Source organism: Lissotriton helveticus, chromosome 10 (genome assembly GCF_964261635.1).
Source record: "Lissotriton helveticus chromosome 10, aLisHel1.1, whole genome shotgun sequence".
Classification (NCBI taxonomy): domain Eukaryota; kingdom Metazoa; phylum Chordata; class Amphibia; order Caudata; family Salamandridae; genus Lissotriton; species Lissotriton helveticus.
Genome location: NC_136071.1, coordinates 575,514,178 through 575,539,421, shown reverse-complemented (window position 1 = coordinate 575,539,421; position 25,244 = coordinate 575,514,178). Strand labels below are relative to the sequence as shown.

Genomic DNA, 25,244 nt, shown 5'->3' with positions numbered 1-25,244 from the left:
AGCACCTCCCAAGGCAGGAAACCCTTTGTCCAAGCCATCCTCGCTGGAAGGACTCCCAGCAGCAGGAGGTCAGACTTGTGTCTGTGGTGGCAGCATCCATTTTGTGATGCTGAGGCTTGAGTTAACTTTAACCGGGATTCACAGTTACATACATGTCGTGTCCCTCTAGAAGGGTGGAATGCTACCCCCGTCGCCAGAATTGGCGAGGGGGTAGTATTCCAATTCGTATGACACCTTACTCGACATGTTTTGATAATATTATACCAGCGTTAGCATTTAACCGCGAGGTTGATAATGCACTTAAGAGTATATGGTATAGCGTTATCATGGAACAGCTATAAGGACTTGGTTCCGCAAGCTGCAAACGGGCTCAGCTCATGCCAGAGCACCATCTCACATAATTCCAAGCACTCTGCCTTCAGGATTGATAAGGCCTTCCATAGGAGTGACTGATAGGAATATATGTGTCCATTTTAGGGTTAGATATAGGTACACTATATCTACAGCAAAGGGTGTTTACACCGCCTTGCCCCAGCTGTCATGCAGCCAGTTGTGTCAGATTTAGATGGCCAGCCAGGGGTGGCATAATACATGCTTCAGCCCCTGGTAGGCCCTGGGTACACCTATGCCCTGGGTACAGGGACTGATAAGGTGGCCCAGTACCAATTGGTAAATGCACCTAAAGTACATGTTTGTCAATTTAGAGAGAGAATAGCTAGGCTGTGGGTCTGATTAGCAGGCCCACAGCCAGGGAAAGTCGTAAACAAGTGAAGCAAAAAGCAAAATTCTGGGGTGACCATAGGATTGCAGACCCCACTCTCCTACATTCCAGGCCTACGGCCAAGTCCTTAGGCCTTTCGGCCACGTGCCAGCAATCGGGTGCCTTTTGCTCCTTTCGTGGCCACGGAAGGGGCGTCCCCACACGTGCTGCCAGCCACGCACCGCAGAATGCCCAGCAGCGCGGTGGCGGCCGTGGAAACCGCCGTGGCGGCGGTCGGGGTCAGCGGCGAGGCCAGTCCACACCTCCCTCCGCAGCACCTGCCTCAAAACCTTCCTAGTCCGAGTTTTCAGGCCCATGTGACGCCTGTGGGAGGCAGGGTTCGCCATCACCACTCCCACTGGCGCACTGTCACGTCGGACAGGTGGGTGCTGCAAATCGTCCGAAGGGGCTACTCCCTCCCCTTCGAGGCGACCCCTCCAGCCATGCCACCGCAATTCCACCGCGTGTTGGGGGATCACTTGCAACTTCTGCAAGAGGAGGTCACGGCCCTCTTGGCCAAAGGGGCCATCGAGCGCGTTCCTGGGACAGAAGTAGGGTGTGGATGTTACTCCCCCTACTTTCTGGTGCCCAAGAAGGGCAACGGGGGCCTGCGCCCTAGCTTGGATCTACGGAACGTCAACGGCTTCCTCCGACAAGAGAAGTTCAAGATGCTGACTTTGGCTCAGGTCTTAGCTGCCCTGGACCCCGCAGACTGGATGGTAGCGTTGGACTTGCAGGACGCTTATTTTCACATCGCCGGCCCACCGGCGTTACCTGCGGTTCACGGTAGGCCACGAGCATTTTTAGTTTACCGTGCTCACCTTCGGCCTTACCAGCGCCCCACGGGTGTTCACGAAGGTGATGGCGGTGGTCGCAGCTCATCTGCGCAGGTTAGGGGTGTCAGTCTTCCCCTACCTCGACGACTGGTTGTTGAAGGCGGGCTCGCCCCAGACAGTCATCAGCCACCTCCAGACTACGGCCGACCTCCTGCACTTGCTGGGGTTCTCCATCAATGTGCCGAAGTCGCACCTGTGTCCCTCTCAGAAGGTCCTTTTCATCGGAGCGGTTCTGGACTCGGCGCAGTTTCGGGTTTACCCTACCGAACAGCGGGTTCGGGATATTCAGGCTCTGATTCCAATCTTCCAGCCCTTATCCTGAGTCTCGGTCAGGTTGATGCTGCGGCTTCTGGGACTGATGGCCTCCTGCATCCTTCTGGTGCGTCACGCCCGGTGGCGGATGCGGGCTCTGCAGTGGGACCTGAAGTTTCAGTGGGCCAATCATCAGGGCAACTTCTCCGACCATGTCTTGATCTCGGAGGGCACTGCAAGACAGTTGCAGTGGTGGCTGACGGACCGCGATTGAGTCAGTGGCAGATCCCTCTCCATACCCCACCCGGAACACGTAGTTGTGATGGACGCGTCCCTCCAGGGCTGGGGTGGCCACATGGGAGAGGCGGAGATCAGAGGACTCTGGTCTCCGGCGGAGGCCCGGGCTCCACATCAACCTGTTGGAGTTACGGGCGATTCGTCTAGCACTGAAGGCATTCCTTCCCTCTGTCCGGGGGAGTGTAGTGCAGGTGTTCACGGACAACACCACCGCCATGTGGTACTGCAACAAACAGGGCGGGGTGGGGTCGTGGACCCTATGCCAGGAGGCTCTGCGACTCTGGCAGTGGCTGGAACGTCGGGGCGTGACCCTGGTGGTTCAACACCTGGCAGGTTCTCTGAATGCCAGGGCGGACGAACTCAGGCGTCGGTGCATGATGGATCACGAATGGCGTCTGAGCTCGGACGTGGCGCAAGGCCTCTTTCAGCAGTGGGGAGAGCCTTGGTTAGATCTATTCGCCACCGAAGAGAACGCGCAATGTCATCAGTTCTGCGCGTTGGAATTTCCAAGGGGGCGCTCGCTCGGAGACGCTTTTCGCCGCGAGTGGAGTTGCGGTCTATTGTGCGCCTTTCCGCCTATACCACTTCTGCCCAGAGTGCTGAAGATCAGGCGCGACCGGGCCCAGGTTATCCTTGTGGCTCCGGACTGGGCACGAAGATACTGGTATCCCGAGCTACTCAGCATGTCAGTCGATCCCCCGATTCGTCTGCCTCTAAGGGAGGACCTTCTGTCGCAGCAGCAGGGGACGGTCCTCCCCCGAACCTGTCCAGTCTCCACCTACAAGCTTGGAGATTCAGTGGCGACAGTTGAGGCCATTTGACTCGCCTCCTGAAGTCTGTAATGTCAATCTGGCAGCCAGGCGTCCCTCCACAAAGTCGGTATACGCCTGCAGGTGGAACAGATTTGTGGCATGGTGCACAGCAAAGGCTATGGACCCACTTTCTGCCCCCCTTTCTGAGGTTCTCCTCTTTCTTCTGTCTCTTGCCCAGCAGGGCTCTGGGCACTGTCAAGGGCTACCTTTCTGCCCTTTCTGCCGTCTTGAGGCTGCCTGATCAGCCTTCCTTGTTCAAGTCCCCTATTGTAAAGAGATTTCTTAAGGGCATCACACACATGTTCCCTCCTGTTCCCTTCGTGATGCCCCAGTGGGTCTTGAACCTTGTTCTTACTTTCCTGATGTGCGCTCCCTTTGAGCCACTTCACAACTGTCTTCTTCGCCTTCTGACTCTGAAGACTGCTTTCCTGGTTGCATCACCTCTGCCAGGAGAGTGAGTGAGCTCCAGGCCCTTTCTTGTACTCCACCTTTCCTTTCTGTCCATCCGGACAAGGTTGTGTTGCATACCAAGCTATCTTTCCTGCCCAAAGTTGTCTCAGCCTTCCACATTGGGCAGTCCATCACCTTGCCAACCTTCTTTCCGCCTCCGCATCCCTCTAAAGAGGAAGAGCGGCTCCACCGTCTGGACCCAAAACGTGCGCTCTCATTTTACTTGGATCGCACACGCCAGTTCCGGGTGGATGACCAACTCTTTGTTGGTTACGTGGGCACTAAGAAGGGGAAGGCGGTACACAAGCGGACCATCTCCCGGTGGATCATCTTGTGTATCCAGGCATGTTACTCAATGGCTAAGAAGGAGCCCCCTGTTGGATTGAGGGCTCATTCCACTCGGGCCACGGCGACTACAACTGCCCTGGGCCGGGAGTGCCCTTGCAGGACATTTGCCAGGCAGCTACGTGGGCCTCGTTGCACATGTTCGCACGACACTACTGCCTGGACAGTCAAGTCCGGAGGGATGGCTTCTTTGGCCGTTCCGTCCTCCAGGACTTTCTGGTGTGATTATTGGTTCGCAGACCCACTACCGGGGTTGGTATTGCTGGGGTATCTATTCTAAGGTAAGGAATCTATCACTAACGTGTCTCTTTCAGATGCACAAGTTACTACTTGTGTAACGATATATCTGTAAGAGACATTAGTTAGTGATAGATTCCTTACCGACCCACCCATCCTCCCCGTTCTGCGAACCGATATCTAGGGTTAAGGTCATCCCCTTTCAGGGCCCTAGTTTCATGGCAACTGCAAACACAACAATGATGGACAGAATGTGGATCAATGTCACACATTCACCCCAGTCCAAAGATCTTAGCCCAAATCCATCGTTATTCCACTCCACACCACCCTGGGTTAGACAATGGCGATATGCAAATCAGCGCTGACCCTGTGCCCCATGGGAACAGTCCAGTCCGAACTACAAAAGCCATGTCCTTCCCAGAACGGAAACAAGCATCCGAGGACCGGCCCGGTTTCGAGGTAACACCTCTCTTCAGCCCGGCTAGCTTTATTCCAGTGGTGTGGAGTGCCTGGGACTCACGTCTGAGCATCCCCAGTACACTTAGAGCGGTAACTGCAAACACAACAATGATGGACAGAATGTGGATCAATGTCACACATTCACCCCAGTCCAAAGATCTGGGCCCAAATCCATCGTTTTTCCACTCCACACCACCCTGGGTTAGACAATGGCGATATGCAAATCAGCGCTGACCCTGTGCCCCATGGGAACAGTCCAGTCCGAACTACAAAAGCCATGTCCTTCCCAGAACGGAAACAAGCATCCGAGGACCGGCCCGGTTTCGAGGTAACACCTCTTCAGCCCGGCTAGCTTTATTCCAGTGGTGTGGAGTGCCTGGGACTCACGTCTGAGCATCCCCAGTACACTTAGAGCGGTAACTGCAAACACAACAATGATGGACAGAATGTGGATCAATGTCACACATTCACCCCAGTCCAAAGATCTGGGCCCAAATCCATCGTTTTTCCACTCCACACCACCCTGGGTTAGACAATGGCGATATGCAAATCAGCGCTGACCCTGTGCCCCATGGGAACAGTCCAGTCCGAACTACAAAAGCCATGTCCTTCCCAGAACGGAAACAAGCATCCGAGGACCGGCCCGGTTTCGAGGTAACACCTCTCTTCAGCCCGGCTAGCTTGATTCCAGTGGTGTGGCGTGCCTGGGACTCACGTCTGAGCATGGCACCAGTGTTGGTTCCTTCATGGCTCTGCGTATCTGGCGCGGAAAAACTTTGTATCAGAACTGACGTCCGCGCGCGAGGCCGGCGTCTAAGTACTCCGACGTCATTCTGACGCTAACGACGCCGACGACGGACGCGGAGCCGCGGACAACGCCTGCCGGCGCGCAGGGGTATTGCTACGCAAAATTTTCCGGATCCAGTCTGACGCCTGGGGATATTCTAAGGTAAGGAATCTATCACCAACTAATGTCTCTTACAGATATATCGTTACACAAGTAGTAACTTGTGCACTAGGGTTAAGGTCATCCCCTTTTATTTATTTATTTATTTATTTATTTTTTCGATATTTTTATTGCGCATACAATTACCCGAAGGTGTCTCGGCGCATGTGGAGGCCAGAGGGACCGAGCAGCAAGCTTACTGGTTGAACAACCATGTCTTTAGGAGCCTGCGAAAGCTCATCAAATTGGGAGCAGTTTTAATCATGAGTGGCAACAGGTTCCATAGCTTGGGCGCAGCAACCAGGAAATGTCTGTCTCCCCAGGTTGCTGTTCTCGTGCGAGGTACCGGCAGGAGGCAGGTGTTGGCAGATCTCAGCTGCCTTTTAGGGGTGTACAGCTGAAATGCTTCAGTCAGAAACTTAGGTCCAATGCCATGCACTGCCTTATAGGCAATGCAGAGGGCCTTGAATTTAATGCGGCCCTCTACCCTTAGCCAATGCAGATGACGAATGGCGGGAGAAGTGGGCTGGCGGCGGGGGATGTCAAGAAGGATTCTAGCAGCCGCATTCTGTATGGACTGCAACTTAGATAAAACGAATTTCTGAGAGTTAAGAAATAGGGCATTCCCGTAGTCAATTTTGGAAAACACTAGGGTAGAAACCAGAGTCTTCCCAGCTGAGGTAGGGAGGTAAGGCAGCAGTTTCCTAATTTTTTTCAAAATAAAAAACGCAGATGACACAACCTTGTTGACATGAAGGTTAAATGACAGCTTGCTGTCAAAAATAACTCCCAGGTTTCTAGCCTTTTCAACTGGGACAGGTGGGGAGCCCAGCTGGTTGGGCCACCAGATGGAGGACCATTCCGGGGAGAGTTTACGAAAAGTCATCATCTCGGTTTTATCCGAGTTAAGCCTTAGACAATTGGAGGACATCCAGGTACTGACAGCGAGCATGGCCCTTTGGAAATTAGCTGCCACCACTGGGCCGTCCTTATGGATCGCCAAAACCAGTTGGGTGTCGTCTGCGTAGGATGTAAGTCGCAGCCCATGGGCCTTTATTACCCTCGCTAAGTCCGCTACATAGATATTAAATAGCGTAGGACTTAGCGAGGAACCCTGTGGGACTCCACATGGGAGTGCAGAGACAGGAGAGTAGAATTTACCCAACTTCACTGTCTGGGTACGGTTGGCCAGAAAGGATGAAATAAGATCTCTAGCCATACCGTTTATCCCCAGGGCTGTGACACGGTCGACCAGAATAGCATGGTCGACCGTGTCAAAGGCTGCGGACAGGTCCAAAAGAATCAGGACGGCCACACCTCCCTGGTCCATAATGGCTCTGATCTCATCTGAGGCCTTTATTAAAGCGGTCTCGGTTCCATGCCCTTTCCTAAAGCCAAACTGCGTTTCGTCGAAGTTGGTGAGTATCGACGAACTCTGAGAGTTGTTTGTTCATCAGAGCTTCGCATATTTTGGCGGGAAAGGGGAGACACGCAATAGGTCTATAACTGGCCATAGCTGTGGGATCCAGGGAGGGTTTTTTCAGAAGAGGTTTAATCACTGCCTTCTTCCACGGGGCTGGGTAATGACCAGTTTGAAATGCGGTGTTACAAGTTTCCATAAGTGGGCGAGAGATCACCTCACTTAGGTTGGCCATCACTGAGGGGGGACAAGGGTCCAGGGGGGAGCCAGACTTGATAGTAGAAACGAGTCTGCTAATTTGATCTTGCGTAATGGGGGCAAAGGAGGAGAAGGGATCATGGTCAGTGACTAATTCTTCCCCACTACAGATTCTGTATCTTGCCCCTACATCCCCTGCAAAGGATGAGTAGATGTCTGCCACCTTAGTGATGAAAAAATTGGACAGAACGTTGCAGAGAGACTGAGAGGGTTCAACCCCGGGACCCGAAGAGGGGGTGGACAGGGTGGTGACCACTGAGAACAGTTCTCTGGCAGAGTTCCTGGCATTCTCTATTTGAGCCGAGAAAAAGGTAGTTTTTCGGGTGGTAATAGCCTTTTTGTATATTGTCAGGGCATCTTTGTAGGATTGCTTGGCTATGGGGCAGTAAAATTTCCTCCAACGCCTTTCTAAGTTCCTACAATGTTGTCGGTGGAGCCTGAGCTCTTCGGTGTACCATACCGCCGACGGAGATATTCTGTTGGGTCGCATCAGCTTCTCCGGGACCACCTGATCAGCAGCGTTCCGAATCCTATCTTGGAAATTAGAGGCTGAGAGAGCAGGGTTGGCTCCTCCCGTAGGGGAGGATGGTGTCAGGATGTCTACCATCTGAGGGATATCTGCATTCTTCCAAGCACGGGTCCCTATCCTAGTTCGTGGCCTGGAGGGGGGAGGATTGACAGGCTGGGTATGTATACCAAAGATAATGGCCCTGTGATCTGACCACGTGAGGGGAAGAATATCTAATACAGAGATATCTGGGTTGTTGGTAAACAAACCATCCAATGTGTGTCCCGCCTGGTGAGTAGTCCCTTTACCAATTGTTGAAGTCCTAAGGTTAGGAGAAAAGCAGTAAGTTGAATGGTGTCGTGGTTGCCCTGTTCTTCCAAAGGGAAGTTAAAATCTCCCAGTATCATGTATTCCGTCGAGCTTATGATATGGTCATTAAGATCAGAGTGTGGTAAGAAAGGAGTTTCGAGGCCCAGGCGGTCGATATAGTAGGATTCCTTTGAGGGCTTGTTTGCAATTAATATTAATAGCGAAAGTAGCTGCTTCACAATTGGTGGATTGTATGGGATCAAGAGTGGTGCGATACTGATTTTTATAAATGATAGCAAGTCCTCCACCTCTTCCTATATGTCTACCATGCCTAACAACACTGTAGCCCTCAGGGGTTGCTTGGCAGAAGTCCGGTCCTGAGCCAGCATCTCCCCAGGTTTCAGTGGCAAAAAGGAAGTCAAGATCATGAGCGATGATGAACTCGCTAATCTGTAGACTGTGGCATGGAAGGGAGCGCGTGTTAATAAGTGCTGCTCGATAGCCATGAAAATGAGTGATATCCAATTCATGAGAACATGTATTACTGGGGGCATCTGAGACTAGGGAGCCTGGCAGACAAGGTTGCGGAAGTTGGTATTGGCACCCAGGACAAGGGGAAGAGGTAGCGCCCACTGCAGTAGAGAGAGGCAGGATAGTACAATGTTGGCGTGAGTAGCCTGGGTTCAACTGTCTTAATTGCTGGGGGAAATAGCGCACTGAAGGGCCAGGGGTTATTGCCCTGGGCCGAGTCCGGTCGCGGACGGGCGCAGACGGGCTTGGCTTAGGCGCGGCTTCGACGCGCATCCGGCGCGCCCGCTGCGCCGTCTAGTCATGCTATCAGTGATATAGGATGTGAGGAGGGTGGGAGGCCGGCGCGACTAGAGCGCAGCCCCAGCCACACCAAAGATGGCGCCCACCGTCGCCTACACAGAGTCAATAAACGGCTGGGCGAGGCAGGGAAAGAAACAGTAGCGTGTGGAGGGGTGTCAGTGTGCCTCAGTAAAAATTCCCCTTAAAATACGTAATTTAGAGCCCCCAACAGGAAATAATGAAACAATTTAAAAAGTCCTTAAAAACTATTTACACAGCGTAATGTTGCCAGCAGAAATGTGGAATCGGTCTGACTAGCTCGCAGCCCTAGCACTCTCACTAGGGAGAGCTCTAATTAGGCGGCGAGAGCAGAATACAGCCAAGCTAAATAGCTTGGGAGGGCGGGAGGGCGGCGCGACTAGAGCGCAGCCCCAGCCACACCAAAGATGGCGCCCACCGTCGCCTACACCGAGTCAATAAACGGCTGGGCGAGGCAGGGAAAGAAACAGTAGCGTGTGGAGGGGTGTCAGTGTGCCTCAGTAAACATTCCCCTTAAAATACGTCATTTAGAGCCCCCAACAGGAAATAATGAAACAATTTAAAAAGTCCTTAAACTATTTACACAGCGTAATGTTGCCAGCAGAAATGTGGAATCGGTCCGACTAGCTCGCAGCCCTAGCACTCTCACTAGGGAGAGCTCTAATTAGGCGGCGAGAGCAGAATACAGCCAAGCTAAATAGCTTGGGAGGGCGGGAGGCCGGCGCGACTAGAGCGCAGCCCCAGCCACACCAAAGATGGCGCCCACCGTCGCCTACACCGAGTCAATAAACGGCTGGGCGAGGCCGAAGGTAAGTAACTTGTTAGTCCGGCCTAATCTGTTCGCAGACATGCTCCGGGTAAGTATTGCTTGGGTATCTGTTCTATGGTAATGAGTCTGCGGCTAATAGTCCCTATCAGATGAACAAGTTACTGAACTTTGGTAATGCCTTCTCTGGTAGAGACTCCTATCTAGCCACTTATTGCTTACCACCCCGCCCGTCCTCTCCACTATGTGAACAAATATCTACATACGGTCACCCTTATGGGGCCCGTTGTGATGCACACCAGTATATCTGCATTCTTTGTGGCACGACGCTTCTTGTGGGAAAGATTGAAAATAAACTGTTGGTGTGTTTTGGTGGCACCTAGATAGGCACCTGACATCACTTCCGCGCAGCTGATGCAAGACTGAACGCTGCTATCTAACGGCATGCAGAGGTAGTGCTTGAGAAATTTTGGATCCAGTCTGACACCTGGGGATAAATTCTAAGTTAAGAAATCTGTGGCTAGATAGTCTCTACCAGAAAAGACATTACTGGAGGTAAGTAACTTGTTCTCAAAAACCACCTCAAAATTACTCTAGACTTATTCGTTTTCTGTTAGACTTTTGAAAGCTCACTATTACTGTTGTATGGCGTTTTAGGATCCGAGCGAAAATTACCGATTCATGCCCTGATATAGGTATAATTCACATTGCCCTTATATAGACATATAAATCATACCCATATTTAGACATAACCCATCCAGTCCAAATACAGGCATGGCTACTTCCACTAGTTCCAAAAAGCCACAACGATTTCTTGGAAAACTCTGCTTCAGCAGTCAGGGACATCCCCTTACTTAAATATTGATTTGTCCTAGGAATCATGGAGTTTTCAAAGAACTACCATTCCCTTGGGGTTCTTTGATGAAGTTATTATGTCCGATTTTACGTCAAACCAGGCACCTTCAAGGTATAAATATGCCTACACTTGCCCTAGCAAACACACGGTGGTTCGGAGCAGCTAGACTATCTACTTGCCTGACACAGCTCGCTACAGCAAATGCTGAAGGAAGCCGACCCTCCAGCTGACGCACTGACCGAGAAGCTGTCCTTTCTCTTGCTTAGAATCCAACCCCAGTGTTTCCAAGCTCCCCTCGCAGGGTGTTGGGAAATCGAGTCCCGAGACAGATACCAGACCTCCTTCATTCTAAAACCAAGGTATGGAGCTGATTAGACCCTAAGAGAAATCTTGTTTAGATTCTTGGCAAAGAAAACTAAACCTATGCTACACCTCACTCACTTCTTCCCTCGCCCTAGACTTAGGTTAGGTACATTGGGGTAGGTGTATTTTAGAAGCACCAGTTGAGTACTTTTAGCCGCCTTTATTTATGTATTTATTTATCTATGGTCTAGGAACCCTACAATGTTTTTACAGTACTATTTTATAATACTCTTCTTACTGTACGCATTATACTTTGCAACCAGTATTACAATTGTAGCAGTACGCATTACTTGCATGAGAAAGAAGACAGTTCAATAAACCTTTTATTGAATACGCCGTCTCTTTATTTCTCTGCACCCCTGATGAAAAGAAGCATGCACGATTGACTGAACAAAATATCGATCCTTTGTTTCCACGACTCTGAAGATCAGTTTTATTCTTGGGTAAACAATGTTGTCATGTTTGTGCGGTTGTCAGAAATGAATCCCTTCTTGTGAATTCGAGAGTTTCTAGTGACCTTTGAGCTAGCTAGCACTCACAATTAAGTCGAATATATTCGATAGAGACCTAGTCGACCTAAGTCCTACGTCAAATCTATAGGATATGTTATTCCAATGCGCAGAGCCTATTGGCAATATAGGAACTACACTACATTACAGCTTTAATGAGCTTGTCTTTTAAGCAAAAGAAGTAACTTGTTGAAAACATGCTTTTTTAGGTTTGAGTTTCCTGAGCAGTTACCGCTTGATGAGTTCCTGCAAAAGCAAGACGCCAAGGATCCTGCAAACTACATTCTTCATGCAGTTCTAGTACATAGTGGTGATAACCATGGAGGGCACTACGTTGTTTACCTAAATCCCAAGGGGGATGGCAAAGTAAGACTTATGCACTCATATTGATTTGTTTATTAGTTAAAGCTCTTGGTTAAATATTGTCAAAATATTTTTCCTAGAATATGCTCATGATTAGCTTTTGATGTTGTAGATCCTACGTTCAGCAATCTCTAAACACTGATATTCAAGGTAAGACATCCTGGCACCGATCAACGGATGTCTCTAGGAGCCTATGGGCGCAACATTGACTGGCTGCTAATGGAGAGTAAAGTATGTAATATGCAGTAGCATGTATTATAAAATTGGAAAAAGCAACAGATTTAGTGCAAGTCAGTAATCAACATTTCCACATACAGGCTTAAATCCAAAATGTCAATTTAAGTTATTTCTTATAGAATGGTAGCTACAAATTCTGGGTAGTAAAATAATAAATACAAAATAAAAGAAATATATTTATATATATATATATCCGTTTCACTTCCTCCAACGAAACCGGGACACATTGACTGCGGTGCAAAACAGGGTCAGAGGGTTTCCTGCCAATAGTACTCCATTTCACAAACACGCTTCAAAAAGCGAAATGCACTCTTAATCCAGTTTCAAACACCACTTCTTAAGACCAAAAGATCGTATTTCATTTTCTCCATATTTTTATTCCAGCATGACAACAGTGCATGGAACCAACCATGGATTAAGAGTGCATTTCGCTTATATATATATATATATATATATATATATATATATTCACTGAAAAAACCATAGGTTATAGACCATATATAGTTAGGAATTAGCATTTACAAAACCTTATTTTACTCACACAAAACCATTGAAATTCCATATATAGTTAGTTGCACTAACTATATATCGCGCACCTGCAATCCACTGCTGATGATGTCACATATTACATCATTCATGACATGGTCAGTGACATCACTGATGACATCACTGATATCTCTGATGACATCACTGATGACATCACTGATGACATCACTGATGACAACATCCAGTGACTGTATGTTTCTGTAAAGTTAAAATGTGTCTTACATATTGAAGAATGAGTGGAAGTATAAGTGTCTGGACAAAGGATTTAGTAGGTGCATGACTGAATGTATGAGTGAGTGATTAAATGTGTCTCACTGAGTGCATGGGTTAGTGACTAAACTGTCTTAATTTGTGCATCATTATGTCTGTTGTTCTGTAAACTGCTGCATGTGTTGATCAGTAGCTATATGATTAACTATATGGGTTACTGATTGATTGTCCAAGTATTTGTATGGGAGACTGAGTGTGTGTGTGGCTGGCTGGGAGGTGTGTGACTCTGTGCAGATCAATGTGTACTTGTATCAATGATTGTATAAGAAGGTAAGTATGTGTTAGTATATGTTTGAAAATGTAAGGTGCTCTATGTTTAACTGTATAGACAAGAAAATGGAAGTGTCATTGATTCTTTACAGGACTGACTAGGTGTGTGAGTAACTCCATGGATGAGTGGCAGACTGTGAGTGTCTGTATAGGTGTATGAGTGCATATGATAGTGTTGTAAAGATGAGTGATTGTATGTATGAATGATTGTATGGGTGAATGAGTGAATGTGTGTGTAGACATAGGAATCAGTGAGTGCGTATGTAGTAACTAGTATTGGTGTGTCAATGGTTTCAAAAATTATACTCTGTATTTAACACTGGGTGAAACAGAGGTTATATTAAAATGTGAGGAGATGCATTGTATTGTCACATGAATGATATCATCAGTGATGTGGTCATTGATGTCAAATGAGATGTCATCAGTGATGTCATCAGTGATGTCATTTGAGATGTCATCAGTGATGTCATCAGTGATGTCACTGACCATGTCATGAATGATGTAATATGTGACATCATCAGCAGTGGATTGCGGGTGCGCGATATATAGTTAGTGCAACTAACTATATATGGAATTTCAATGGTTTTGTGTGAGTAAAATAAGGTTTTGTAAATGCTAATTCCTAACTATATATGGTCTATAACCTATGGTTTTTTCAGTGAATTTTCAAGGTTTTGTAAATGCTAATTCCTAACTATATATTGTCTATAACCTATGGTTTTTTCAGTGAATTTCATTGGTTTTTTAACAGCTAATATCTGTAGCTGTAAAATGTATTCTTCTTTAAATCCAAAAATATATTTTATATGTTTATGAAGAATTTTTTTTTAAATATTTTTTTTTCTTCGTTCCCGCTTCGCGAATCGGGAAGCTTCCCGTTAGCTGACCTTGATGCCGCGAAATAGACCGCGAGCCGGTAAACGTTTCTTTACCGCAACTGCCGCGTTAGAAAACAACATCGTGACGCCTCCCGTCCGCATGACGTTTCACGTTGTCGCGTGATACGTCATATGACGTGCTACGTTAGCGAACTGGTACGCGAAGCGAGTCGCAAAGCGCAGGTTTCTGGAAGCAAACCGGGAGGCCCTGCAAAGCGCTTAACGTAAACACAGCAGGTCATGTGACTTGGTAAGAACACTTTTCATTGGTTCATTTCACTTTTGGTTTCCTAATGATGTAAGACTAGGTCATATAATCTAAAATGAACACTTTTCATTGGTTGAGAACTCTTGTTTTTCCCAAATGATGAAAATCCCTCCTTCTTTCCTCACTCTGACTTTCATCATTGTGAGAGAAAGACCCTTTGTTACCAGTGAGCAATGGCTTCTTTAGTAGCTTCAGCTGGTGCTTCCCCACCACCTCCACCACATCCAAGGAAGAGTGGACCACCTGCTCAAGTTATAATTCAACAAGAAGAGGAAGAAGAGGAACAGGACGACGAGCACGAAGAGAGGCAGTTTTTGCCTGAGGAGCCCAGGACGTCTCACCGGAAAGAAAACTTCATTTGGCAATTTTTTAAAATTCCCAAAGGTCAGAAAAAAGTAAATGCAAGATACGTAACTTGCCTTATATGTCAAGATAGACTGTCCAGAGGGACCGAGAAAAAATACAGTTTCGGAAACTACACAATGCATCGCCATATGACTAGGTGGCATCCTAACAACTACAGTGCTGCACAGTTTCGGAACGACCTAGATAATCTCCCTATTATGGCCAGAAGATCTGTTGTACCGGAAGTAACTGGACCAGAGGGCAGGGAGATGGTGCCAAATATACAAATGAGATTTGGTGAAGTAAAACACGTCTGCGTACATTGCAATGGATTCATTTGCTACGGAGAAAGAAGCATCACTCTGATCAACAGAGCTATTGACTATCATATGCAAGTTTGTACGAAACGCCCAAAATAATAAATACTTTTTTTTTGTTTTGTTGCTCCTGTTGAGCCCTTTACAATGAATCGTTTTCATTGCCCCCTCCAAGAAAAACCCCAAAAAATATAAAACTGTTCAGAAAAATTCCAAAAAAAGTAAAAAAATGTTCAGAAAAATAATAAAAAAAATATAAAACAACAAAAACAATTAAAAAAAGTTCTTTTCAGAACTACCTCCCCGTTATTAAAAAATTGGTACAATATTTGGAACTGTGCCAACCTCTATTTCTCGTAGTTCGCTTCCCAGTTCGCTTCCCAGTTCGCTCGCCGGTACGCGAACCGGAAGTGAACCAAAAATTTTTTTTTTTAAAAAGAACAGTAAGTATAAGGGAAGGAAACAGACACTTATGTTAAAAGACAGACAGCTATAAGGGAGTAAACTAGAGATACTATTACCCGTAATCCACTGCTGATGATGTCACATATTACATCATTCATGACATGCTCAGTGACATCATCAGCAGAGGATTGCGGGTTTTTTGGCAACGTGCCTTATCCACGGTTTAATAACGCTGCCTTTTGCTTTATATAAGTTTTCAAATTGTATGAAATATATACCAATAGGTCGTTATGAACCTTTAGGTAGTGCTTTTCTTCATGAGGTCTGGTCGCTTCCATACACATACAGATGTTTCAAAGATGATCAAGAAGTTTATCTGAATGGAGAGGAATGCACTGAGACGCCACATCATTCACTAATGTGTAGGCACATACAGTTACACGGTTCATGCAACAAACACCGACCAAATATGGCTTGCGTGTTGCAAGGCACGCCAGTTCCTGCTATCATCCCCACGTTCAAGTTGTTGGAAAATGGTAGTTATTTGATGCTCAATAATGAAGATTGTTCTGGGTTAATTAAAAGTATTCCTTTTATCGTAACAGTAAGTGAACGGGTTATTTGCTGCAGAAATGTTCTATTTCCTCCCACACATGAACATAGGGAGTTTTCAATCTCGCCACAAATACCAACCTTGGGAGCAGATTTCAACGGCATGGCAAGAATAAGAGCTCTTTTGTCTCAGAGAGAGGTGGCCTTGAGTTCGGCCCGTGAAACTTTCGTGCTTCACATAGCGAACACCCGTACAGAGGTGCAGACCCTTTTCAATACAGATTTGCCTTTCCATTTCAGCAAGATGGTTCGGACTATCTTGAACGCGTCCTCCACAAAGGCCCTGGCGCACTTTTTTAAAGTTGTTACCAGTGGTCTCGTGACTTCATTTGAGAAAATCTTTGGAGTCATCCCTGCTTTCTTTCATTCTATTTTTTCCACTCTGCTTCGTGGATTCCCATTTTTACTTGCATTACCAGCGGACGCTCTTGTGCTTTTTTACATTTTTAAATATGGATGTCCCTCCTGTGCAAGCTCCCGCCCTGCAGCTGCTGACACTGTTCCGCAATCGCCTGCTAGAATATTATGGCACAATGCCGTTGGCGATATTAAGCACGGCATATGGATTATTTTTTCGATTCTCCTACTTCACCTGTGTCCAGCCTGTATTTCACTGCCTGACCTGTGATTTCGATTGGGCCATTGATTTGTGTCTCTGCGGACCGGTTTCTCCTGACGTCGACTTTAATCAGCTGATGACTCCTATCATTACTCACGAGTTGGTTTGTCCTGGCGAAAGGATTATGGCTGTGGCATTGATGCATGGACTAATTGGTCCCTGGAATTTACTGGCGGCAACATAGTCTTTCTTGGAACAGAGCTTTCTTGAAAACCCACCGAGCTGTCCTCTGATGGTGATAGAGGATCCGGTGCTGGGAGAGCACGTATGTTCTTTTCCGCTTTTAAATTGGATGGCTGAACTCTTTTCGGATGAAGACGGTGACTTCCTATTGGAGGCTGTTGCAGCTTATTTTGCATACACAGTTATGTCATAGACCTTTTTCATGTTTGATATGCTGAGTACTAGCATTTCATTGACAATTCATTGACTTATTTGTCAAGTTTTTATTATTTAGCTTGCCTATTGGCTTAAGACTCGATAAAGTACTTGGCTGTTTTATTTTTCTTTAGCATTAAATTTTCCTAGTTTTTAATGCTTTACCTTGCGGACCGTCCACATATAAACTTGCAATCTGCTCTCATGAGATGGCACTTCTATTATCTTATTCAGTTCGTTTCTGGATCATGGGGAGGTGTCATCTAGGTCCTGGATATCTTTACACCGTGTTAAGTTAGCATGGGCTCATTACCGGTTTAAACGCCATTTTTCCTTTTTTGCAACTTCTGCACACAACACTTAGTTGTTGCTTTAGCTTTCAACCTAGTAGTTCATCGTGGTTTACATGAGAATAATATGTTATTGCTCTACTATCTGCTTTGCTTGTTAAACTATATCTGTACAGCGAGTGCTGAAGTTTCAAGAACAACACGATACAGAATTGTTATGAGGTCTGATCTCCACGACTTCATACTCATAACATAAGTGCAACTTCTGCCAATTCTGGGCATGAGGCGGGTTTTATATTGCTTTGCCGAACACACATACACAACAGTTGATGCGGTTCACATGAAGAGAGAGCTGGTGTATGCTGATGTGATTCCTTCAAATCTAAGACACTAAAGTATGGGCACGCCCTAAACCAACACAAAGAGACCTTCTTAGCAAATAATATAATATGTGTATTAGGGAGGGTGAGATATAGGGGGCCGTGGAGGGAGTTACGGTGGGGCAGGGAGGTGGGGAGGGGGAGGGGCAGGGTGGAGCCCTCTCCACCCTGCCCCTCCCCCTCCCCGCCTCCCTGCCCCACCGTAACTCCCTCCACGGCCCGCGGCTGCTTATAAGTGTTGCTAACTCTTATTCATTTACAGCATGTTAACATACTGTCACCATTCGCTTTTTATGTACTAGTAACTATGCTGGTAATGTTGCTACTGATAATATGTGTACTTGTATTATCTAAGATACTACGCCTGAGAAGACGGCATTAGTAAATAAACATTTCAAATACACATGTGTTCTTCTTAACTCCATGTTCTGGTTTCTAAGAAATATATAACGACCGACTGTTCATGAGTTCCACGTATCCTGAGGTACTATAAGTTCATATTCTGGATTGTCTAAACATTGAGAGTTTGTTATATCCAATGTGACACTGTACCTAGCTTGCTAAGGGGTTTTTGATTACTAAGGTGAGTTTTGGGACACCCTAATTCGCCGAGGTTCCAATCCTCTGTCCACAGTTCTGTGTGAGAACAGAAACCCTGCGACAGGGGCACCCCCGACCCTTGCTGGAGCTTCATCACACTTGCGATACAACTCCAGCAATGCGCCACCTTTACGGCACAGATACATCACGCATCTGTGCTGTTTTTGCCCCATGATGCGCCGCATTGTAAATGCAGCACACCATAGGTGACGGAACAGCGGCACAGAATGACTAACACATCCCTGGTGATGCGCCAGTCATCATAAATCTATCCCTATGCTTCTTATCTTGTTAGAGATGAACCGCCATATGTATCATCAAAGTTTTTTACATTTCCTAAATAGCGAACTTTAAGGAATAAATAGCGATTCTTTACCATTCCTAGTTTGCGATGAGCTATTTGCTAATTACAAATTACCCATTCATGTCCTTCATTTCCATAGGGCGGTTGGACTCACTTTTAGCTCGAACGGCTGAATGGATTTCCACGAAACTTGGCAAAATTGTAGGGACTGGTAGCCCGATGTGCCTTTGCTATGTCTCAAGATATATGCTCCAGTGGTTTTTACGAAAATTTACTTTGAAAAATATATATTGGGCTACATTGGCCTATATATATGTTGGAGCCCAAATGTAGCCCAATGTAGCCCAATGAAGCCCAATGAAGCCCAATGTAGCCCAATGTAGCCCAAAGATGGCCGCCAGAGACAAAAAAAACAAATGTAGCCCAAATATCAGCCAGATGTAGCCCAACTATAGCCCAGTGACAGAATGACCAATCAGCTTCGCAAACCTCCGTTACGCGAAGCGGAGCGCTGTTACAGATATATATCTTTTTTTGAACGTTAATTTCTCAAAATCCACTTGAGCACATATATTGAGACCTAGCAAAGGCACATCGGGCTACCAGTCCCTAATATTTTACCAAGTTTCGTGCAAATCCATTCAGCCGTTCGATTATTATTATTATTTTTTTTTTTTGCCCCGCGGGGCCCTTTTAAAACCTCCACATCAAACCTAGGGGGTCAGCGAGGATCTACTATGCCCCCTTATGGTCATTTGCCCCTTCGCTTTGGCCTCCTCTTCTCTCTCGATCCTACCGAGAGACAAGATGGCGGCCGCTACGGACTGTTTGGAATGTTTACAGACGCCGGAGAACCAATCCGCTTCGCTTCACAAAGCTCCGTTGCGCGAAAAGTACGCGTACTGGAGCGCTGCCCGGTCCGCTGTTACAGATATATATCTTTTTTTAAACGTTAATTTCTCAAAATCCACTGTAGCACATATATTGAGACCTACAAAAGGCACATCGGGCTACCAGTCCCTACAATTTTGCCAAGTTTCGTGCAAATCCATTCAGCCGTTCGGGCTAAAAGTGAGGCCAACCGCCCTATGGAAAACTCAATGTTAAAAACACGTTTTGGGACCCCCCTTTTTTCTCGGCCCCCCCTTGACGAACCGCCCCCAAATTTTCAAGGGCTGCTCAGAAACAAAATGTGCCATTTTCCTGAAAATTTCAGCCAATTCCGTCCACAAACGCCAAAGTTATTAGACATAGAATTTTCAAAAATCCCATAGAGAAAAAATCCTAACTATATATACCTACTGGCGACCGCCAGTAGGTAATATAAAAGCTCTGCTGGTAACTCGCCCCCAGAGCTGCTAGAGCTCATTAATTTCGCGCTGCCTACCTCAGGTGTCTGCTTCTAGGCCGGGGAACAGTCAGGCTCACCTGCACCCTAATTGGTATTTCACCCGCATTCGGCGGGATTCAGACAGCCTAGTGGGTCCGTCCGCCATCATGGGTGGGGTTGAAGGCTGGGAGCACTTCGGGCTCCATCTTGCGTAGGGCAAGGGACGCAGGAGGCGGATCTCCGCTCGGTCCAATACTATAAAAGGATGGAAGTGCAAGCGCGCAGCGGTTGCGCGCATCGGGCGCGCCAGAGGTGCGCCAGAGGTAAGCCCGTTCGCGCAACGGGCGCGCATAGGGCCGCTCCCTCTGTCCCTCCGCACTTTCCACGCCATGTCTACTCCCGGGCCGCCCTACTGGAACTTAGACCGAGCCAGGTGCTCCTGAGTCAGAAGGGTACTGCTCTCACCTTGCCTAACACCCTCTCTTGTGGGCTGCTTAACGTTCGGTCGCTCTGCAAGCACCATACAGAGATTGCCTTCCTCATCGAGACCTCGGGGCTCGATGTTCTGTTTCTTACGGAAACTTGGACGCGGGAGGTGTAGGAAGGTAGATCCCAGACTATGGTTGCCCCCAACTTTTTGCCTGGTGTTTTGCTGGTTTTCTGACTTAGTTGACCTGGGGCCCTGCTATTCAGGACCCCAGGCCCACTGCTCTCTGTAAAATGGATTCCATGTACCTTAGGTACATACCTAATTGGATACGGAGTCACCTTATCAGTCCCTGTACAGTGTACCTTAGGTACCCAGGGCATAGGTGTACCCAGGGCCTACCAGGGGCTGCAGCATGTATTATGCCACCCCTGGCTGGCCATCCAAAACTGACACAACTGGCTGCTTGACAGCTGGGGCAAGGTGGTGTAATCACCCCTTGCTTTAGATATAGTATACCTATATCTAACCCTAAAATGGACACACAGATCTCCTATCAGTCACTCCTATGGCAGGCCTTGACAATCCTGAAGGCAGAGTGCTTGGAATCGTGTGAGATGGTGCTCTGGCATGAGCTGAGCCTGTCTGCGGCTTTCGGGGTCCATCCCTTAGCCGTTTCCATGATATCGCATACCATATACTCTTAAGTGCATTATAATCCTCGCGGTTATATGCCAACTCTGGTATCGCTTTATCAAAACATGTCGAGTAAGGTGTCATACGAATTGGAATACTAACCCCTCGCCAATTCTGGCGACGGGGTTAGCATTCCACCCTTCTAGAGGGACACAACATGTATGTAACCTATAACCCCGGTTAAAGTCCAACAGAGCCTTAGCTCCACAAAATGGATGCTGCCACCGAGACACAAGTCTGCCCTCCTGCTGCTGGGAGTCCTCCCAGCCCAGGAGGCGAGGACAAAGGGTTTCCTGCCAGGGGCGGTGCCAGCACCGTCCCAGACAGGATTTTGTGTATTCTAGGTAGGCAGGGCTTTAGAGGAAGGTGACTGCAAGTGGCACCCCGGTGCTCACTGTGCATAGGCCGGCTGGAACCAGTTCCAGGGGCACTCCAGCCCCTGGCCTGGGGAAAGCCCGCCAAAGGAGAGGGGTGTAACCACCCCCCTCCTAGTCCCACCCATAGGGCAGGACTTAGTCGCGTGCCAGCCCCTTTTTGCAGGATAAAGGTAGGAACTGGCCCCCTTCCAAATCAGATCATCTTTGAATCCTGAAACTACTTTCTTCAAGAAGGAACTCAAGACTCTTATCAAGATTTCTCCCTTGTGACTAAGGAGTAGTCACCCTGCAGCAGCAGGCACCAACCAAGCATCGCGGTTTGTTGCCAGTCTCTCCTTCGGATCAAGACTGCTCCAGCACGACGAGAACCGGCTTCCCTGGCACCTCTGACCTCAACCTACATCATCAGCCCAGCTGTGATCCGTGGGTGCGACGAGACCTCGAGGGACCGGCCATCTTCAGAACTGCACGACGCTTGTCCAGCACGACTCCCGAGTGACCCTCGACTGAGTGCTTTGGGGTAAGAGAAGCCCCGACCCTGAGTAGCTCCAGCACCGAAGTTCAGCCCCCCTGCATCCACGAGATCGGTGTGGGGCCCTTCTGCTTTTTGCTGCTCACCGCGTTGTTCAGGTCGCTTGCCCGTTGGCTAGTGGCCCTCTCACGACGCTCCACGACGACAACTACTGCTGGTCTGGTTGCTCCAGACTAGCCCTTGCTCCCCTCCAACAGAGGAGCACCCTGGACCCTCCTGGTCCACTCAAGACGCCATTTTCGGTCCACCGCGTGGGCCTTGCATTTGCCAAGACTTGTTGCCCAATCCTGGGTCCAGCGACGTCGACAGCAAGAACCTTCGTGGGACAGCTCGCACCTCCATCCTGGTCGCCGACAACGCCTCCTGGTCCGTGAGACTGCAGAGCCCAGCAGCGCCCACTCACTTGGCTGAGGTGACTTCGTCCGGTGCCATCCTGGTGCCCACTCAAATCACTGGCTAGTGATTCAGAACTTGGTCCCCTCTGCTTACAGGTTTCTTCTTCCCTGATCCAGGCTTGGATCACCACGAACTCCTTCACTGGCCGCCTGCCAGCAACTTCTTTCTTCAGGCTCCTGGATCTTCAACGAGGGTTTCCGACGTAACTTCAACCCTATGCAGCCGCAGCCCCTGGGCTAGGTAACCTGAGTACTCCGGTGCTCCAGCATAGTCCAACACCCTAAGTGTTCGGATCCACTCTTGTTTTCGACCCACCTAGTCGGGTTCGCCCGAGAACAGTAACTTTGTCTTTACTAGCCTCCATAGACTTTTTCCCGCCTTACGCGTGAGAGTTCCCACTCTGCACACGACGTCCCCAGGCCTCCTGCATCTAATCCCAGTGTTTAGAATTGTAGGCCTAGCGGTTCCTGAGTCTAGAAAAGTATTACTTACCTGCTAGCAAGTTCGCATTCCACTTACTGTGTATATGGTTTTTCGTGCCCCTAGGGCATTTGTGTAAATTGTGCAACTTAAAGTATTTTCGTAAGAGTTTTGTTGTGTGCTTAGCTCCCTGACTCATAAAGAGTTCAGGGTAGACTTGTTATAAATAAATATCTGTTTATTTTCATAACAACTTGTGTGGTGTCCTTTCACTTGGTGTTCAAGGGGTAATGTGATGGTAAAACAGCTGGCTTAACACGCCCTCTAGAGTCTTAGCCTTAGACTGCTCGTATCCATGCTACTAGGATAGCTGGTCTATAAGGTTGACTTACAACAAATCATCAATAAGGGTTGTTTGGACTGATACATAGTGATCACTAGAATAGTGAGCACTGCCTATCAGGCCAACTTCTCACAGGAGGACTGTCTGGTCGAACTGGGCCTGGCTTGTCCTCCAGGTTTTAAAATCACCCACACTTCCCGGCTGAAGAACGGGGGGTGGAATTGGTGTCATCTATAGAGAAATACTGGGTTTCTCTCAACTGAAAATTAGAGAGGTCTCGGGCTTTGAGCTGATGGGGTTCTCTTTTAATAAATCTGGAGAGAACATTGGTCACGGGCGTTTTATGTTATCGCCCACCGGGCTCGGCTCCTTTCTTGTCAGATTTCATCGACTTGATATATGACCTCTCTAATACTCACTCAAAGTTACTGGTTCTAGGGGATTTCAACCTGTGGTTGGGTGGCCCGCTGAATAGTGCGTTTACTACACTTTGCCAAGCTTTTAGTGATATTCAACTGGAACAACTGGTCCTGTCAGCCACTCATAGGGGAGGTCACGCCTTGGATCTGGTCTTTGCAGACGCACAACTAGTGGTGGTCAATGATATCCTATGTCAGTGCTGGGCTGACCACTCACTGGTTGCTTTTTCCCTCCGTCCGGGGGACCATTCCTCGGGGAAAGCTGGTGCTGCACAGGCTAAATTGGGCAGACCTTGGTCGCGACTATTAAAGTCATCGTCTCTGCCTTCCCTCTTACCAGAAAACTTCTGTCTGAGTGACACGGTGGAGGAAAGCTATACCATCTTGTGCAAGTCCATTATAAATACCTTGGACAAGGCGGCGCCTCTTCGTAAGTCCCGTGGCAGATTGAACCGGGCCTGTCCCTGGTATACGGAGGAGCTGCGGCAGCTGAAGCTGAGCTGCAAACGTGCCGAGAGAGCCTGGAGGAAGCAGTACTTGCCCTTAGCGAGGACTTCGTTCAGGCTGGCACTGCAGGGCTATAAGGCGCAGATCAGGCTGGCTAAGGCTGCCTTTCTGGAAACTACCTTGAACCAGGCGCCGAACAAGTCACAAGCTCTGTTTAAAATCGTCAGGGATCTAACCCACCCTAAGTGCGTGGCTAACACGGTCCCTGCGTCACAGACTTTGTGTGACTCCCTGGCGGACGCTTTTGAGGAGAAGACCGCTAAGATCTTGGAAGGTCTAAAAAACTCAGTGCCTCTGGCTCTCGGCGTGGGAGCTCCAGTTGGCTCGTCCAGTCGACCCCGGCCGGCTGTATCTGACGCCGGCCTGGGAACTCCGGACGGACTACCTAGTCCACCCCACCCGAGTGACCCAGATCTTAGTTTGGGAGCTCCGGACACTCCTTCCAGTTGACCCTTGCTGAGTGGACATACCCTTGCTTCGGTGGCTTTGGGCGTTGGGGCCGGTCCAACGGGGCAAAGCAGGTCTGCCTCTAGTCAGGCAGCCTGGGTAGCTCAGGATACCTCGCCCAGCTGGCCCCGGCCGAGTGGTTTTGTTCCCAGCCTAGGAGCTCCGGAAGCCGTGCCCAGTCGACCTCAACTAAGACACTTTGCCACCCTCTCCTTTGAGGAGTTCTGCAGTCTGGCATGTACGGTGACTTCAGGCTCTCCGCTTGATCCACTGCCTCCCAAATTCTGGAAGACATTTCAGGCGGAACTTTTCCGGTCTTTGTATTCCATCTGCCTCCAGTCTTTGGACTCGGCAACGGTCCCTGATTGTTGGAAGCTCGCAGTCGTGTCACCACTGCTCAAGAAACAGACGCTGGACCCCGCCTGTCTTTCCAACTATAGGCCAATCTCCTTGCTACCTTTTCCTATTAAGATCGTGGAAAAGTGGGTGACCCGCTCTCTCTCTGGCTTCCTGGAAGAAACTGGATGGTTCGATGAGTCGCAGTTCGGTTTCCGCCCCGCACATGGGACGGAATCCGCACTAGTAACCGTTTTGGACAATCTTCGTTCGTGAGTCGACAGTGGTCGGGCAGCCTTTTTGGTGCTGCTCGACATGTCGGCTGCGTTCGACATGGTTTGCCATCGGACCCTCATCAGGAGGCTTGAGGAGTGCGGGGTCACAGAGAGGGCAAGAGACTGGCTGGTATCTTACCTTAATAACCGGCAGCAGATGGTCACGCTCCCCCCGTATCAGTCAGAGCTGCGGAAAGTAGGGCAGGGGTCCCTCAGGGCTCGGCCATCAGCCCCATATTGTTCAATCTTTACCTCCGCCCCTTGGTCCAGCTTATAAAATCTTTCGGTATCTCGGCTTTTAACTACGCTGACGATACCCAGCTGGTCTTCTCCCTGGAAGGTAGTAATGCGGTCCCGCTGGAGACATTGCATCGCTGCATGGCAGCTACGGCGGACTGTCTTCGGGCTAATTCCCTACAATTCAA

The 25,244-nt window shown here is 48.4% G+C and overlaps 1 protein-coding gene across 4 annotated transcripts in view; it reads left to right on the top strand.

Moving 5' to 3' along the window:
- The window catches only part of USP7 (ubiquitin specific peptidase 7), a 1,709,027-nt gene that overhangs the window by 750,504 nt on the left and 933,279 nt on the right, over positions 1-25,244 (top strand). For all 4 annotated transcript variants that reach the window (XM_078663105.1, XM_078663106.1, XM_078663108.1 and 1 more), the window contains one exon: positions 11,442-11,598. In XM_078663105.1, coding sequence (XP_078519231.1) covers positions 11,442-11,598 — 157 coding nt within the window. The remainder of the gene's footprint in view (positions 1-11,441; positions 11,599-25,244) is intronic.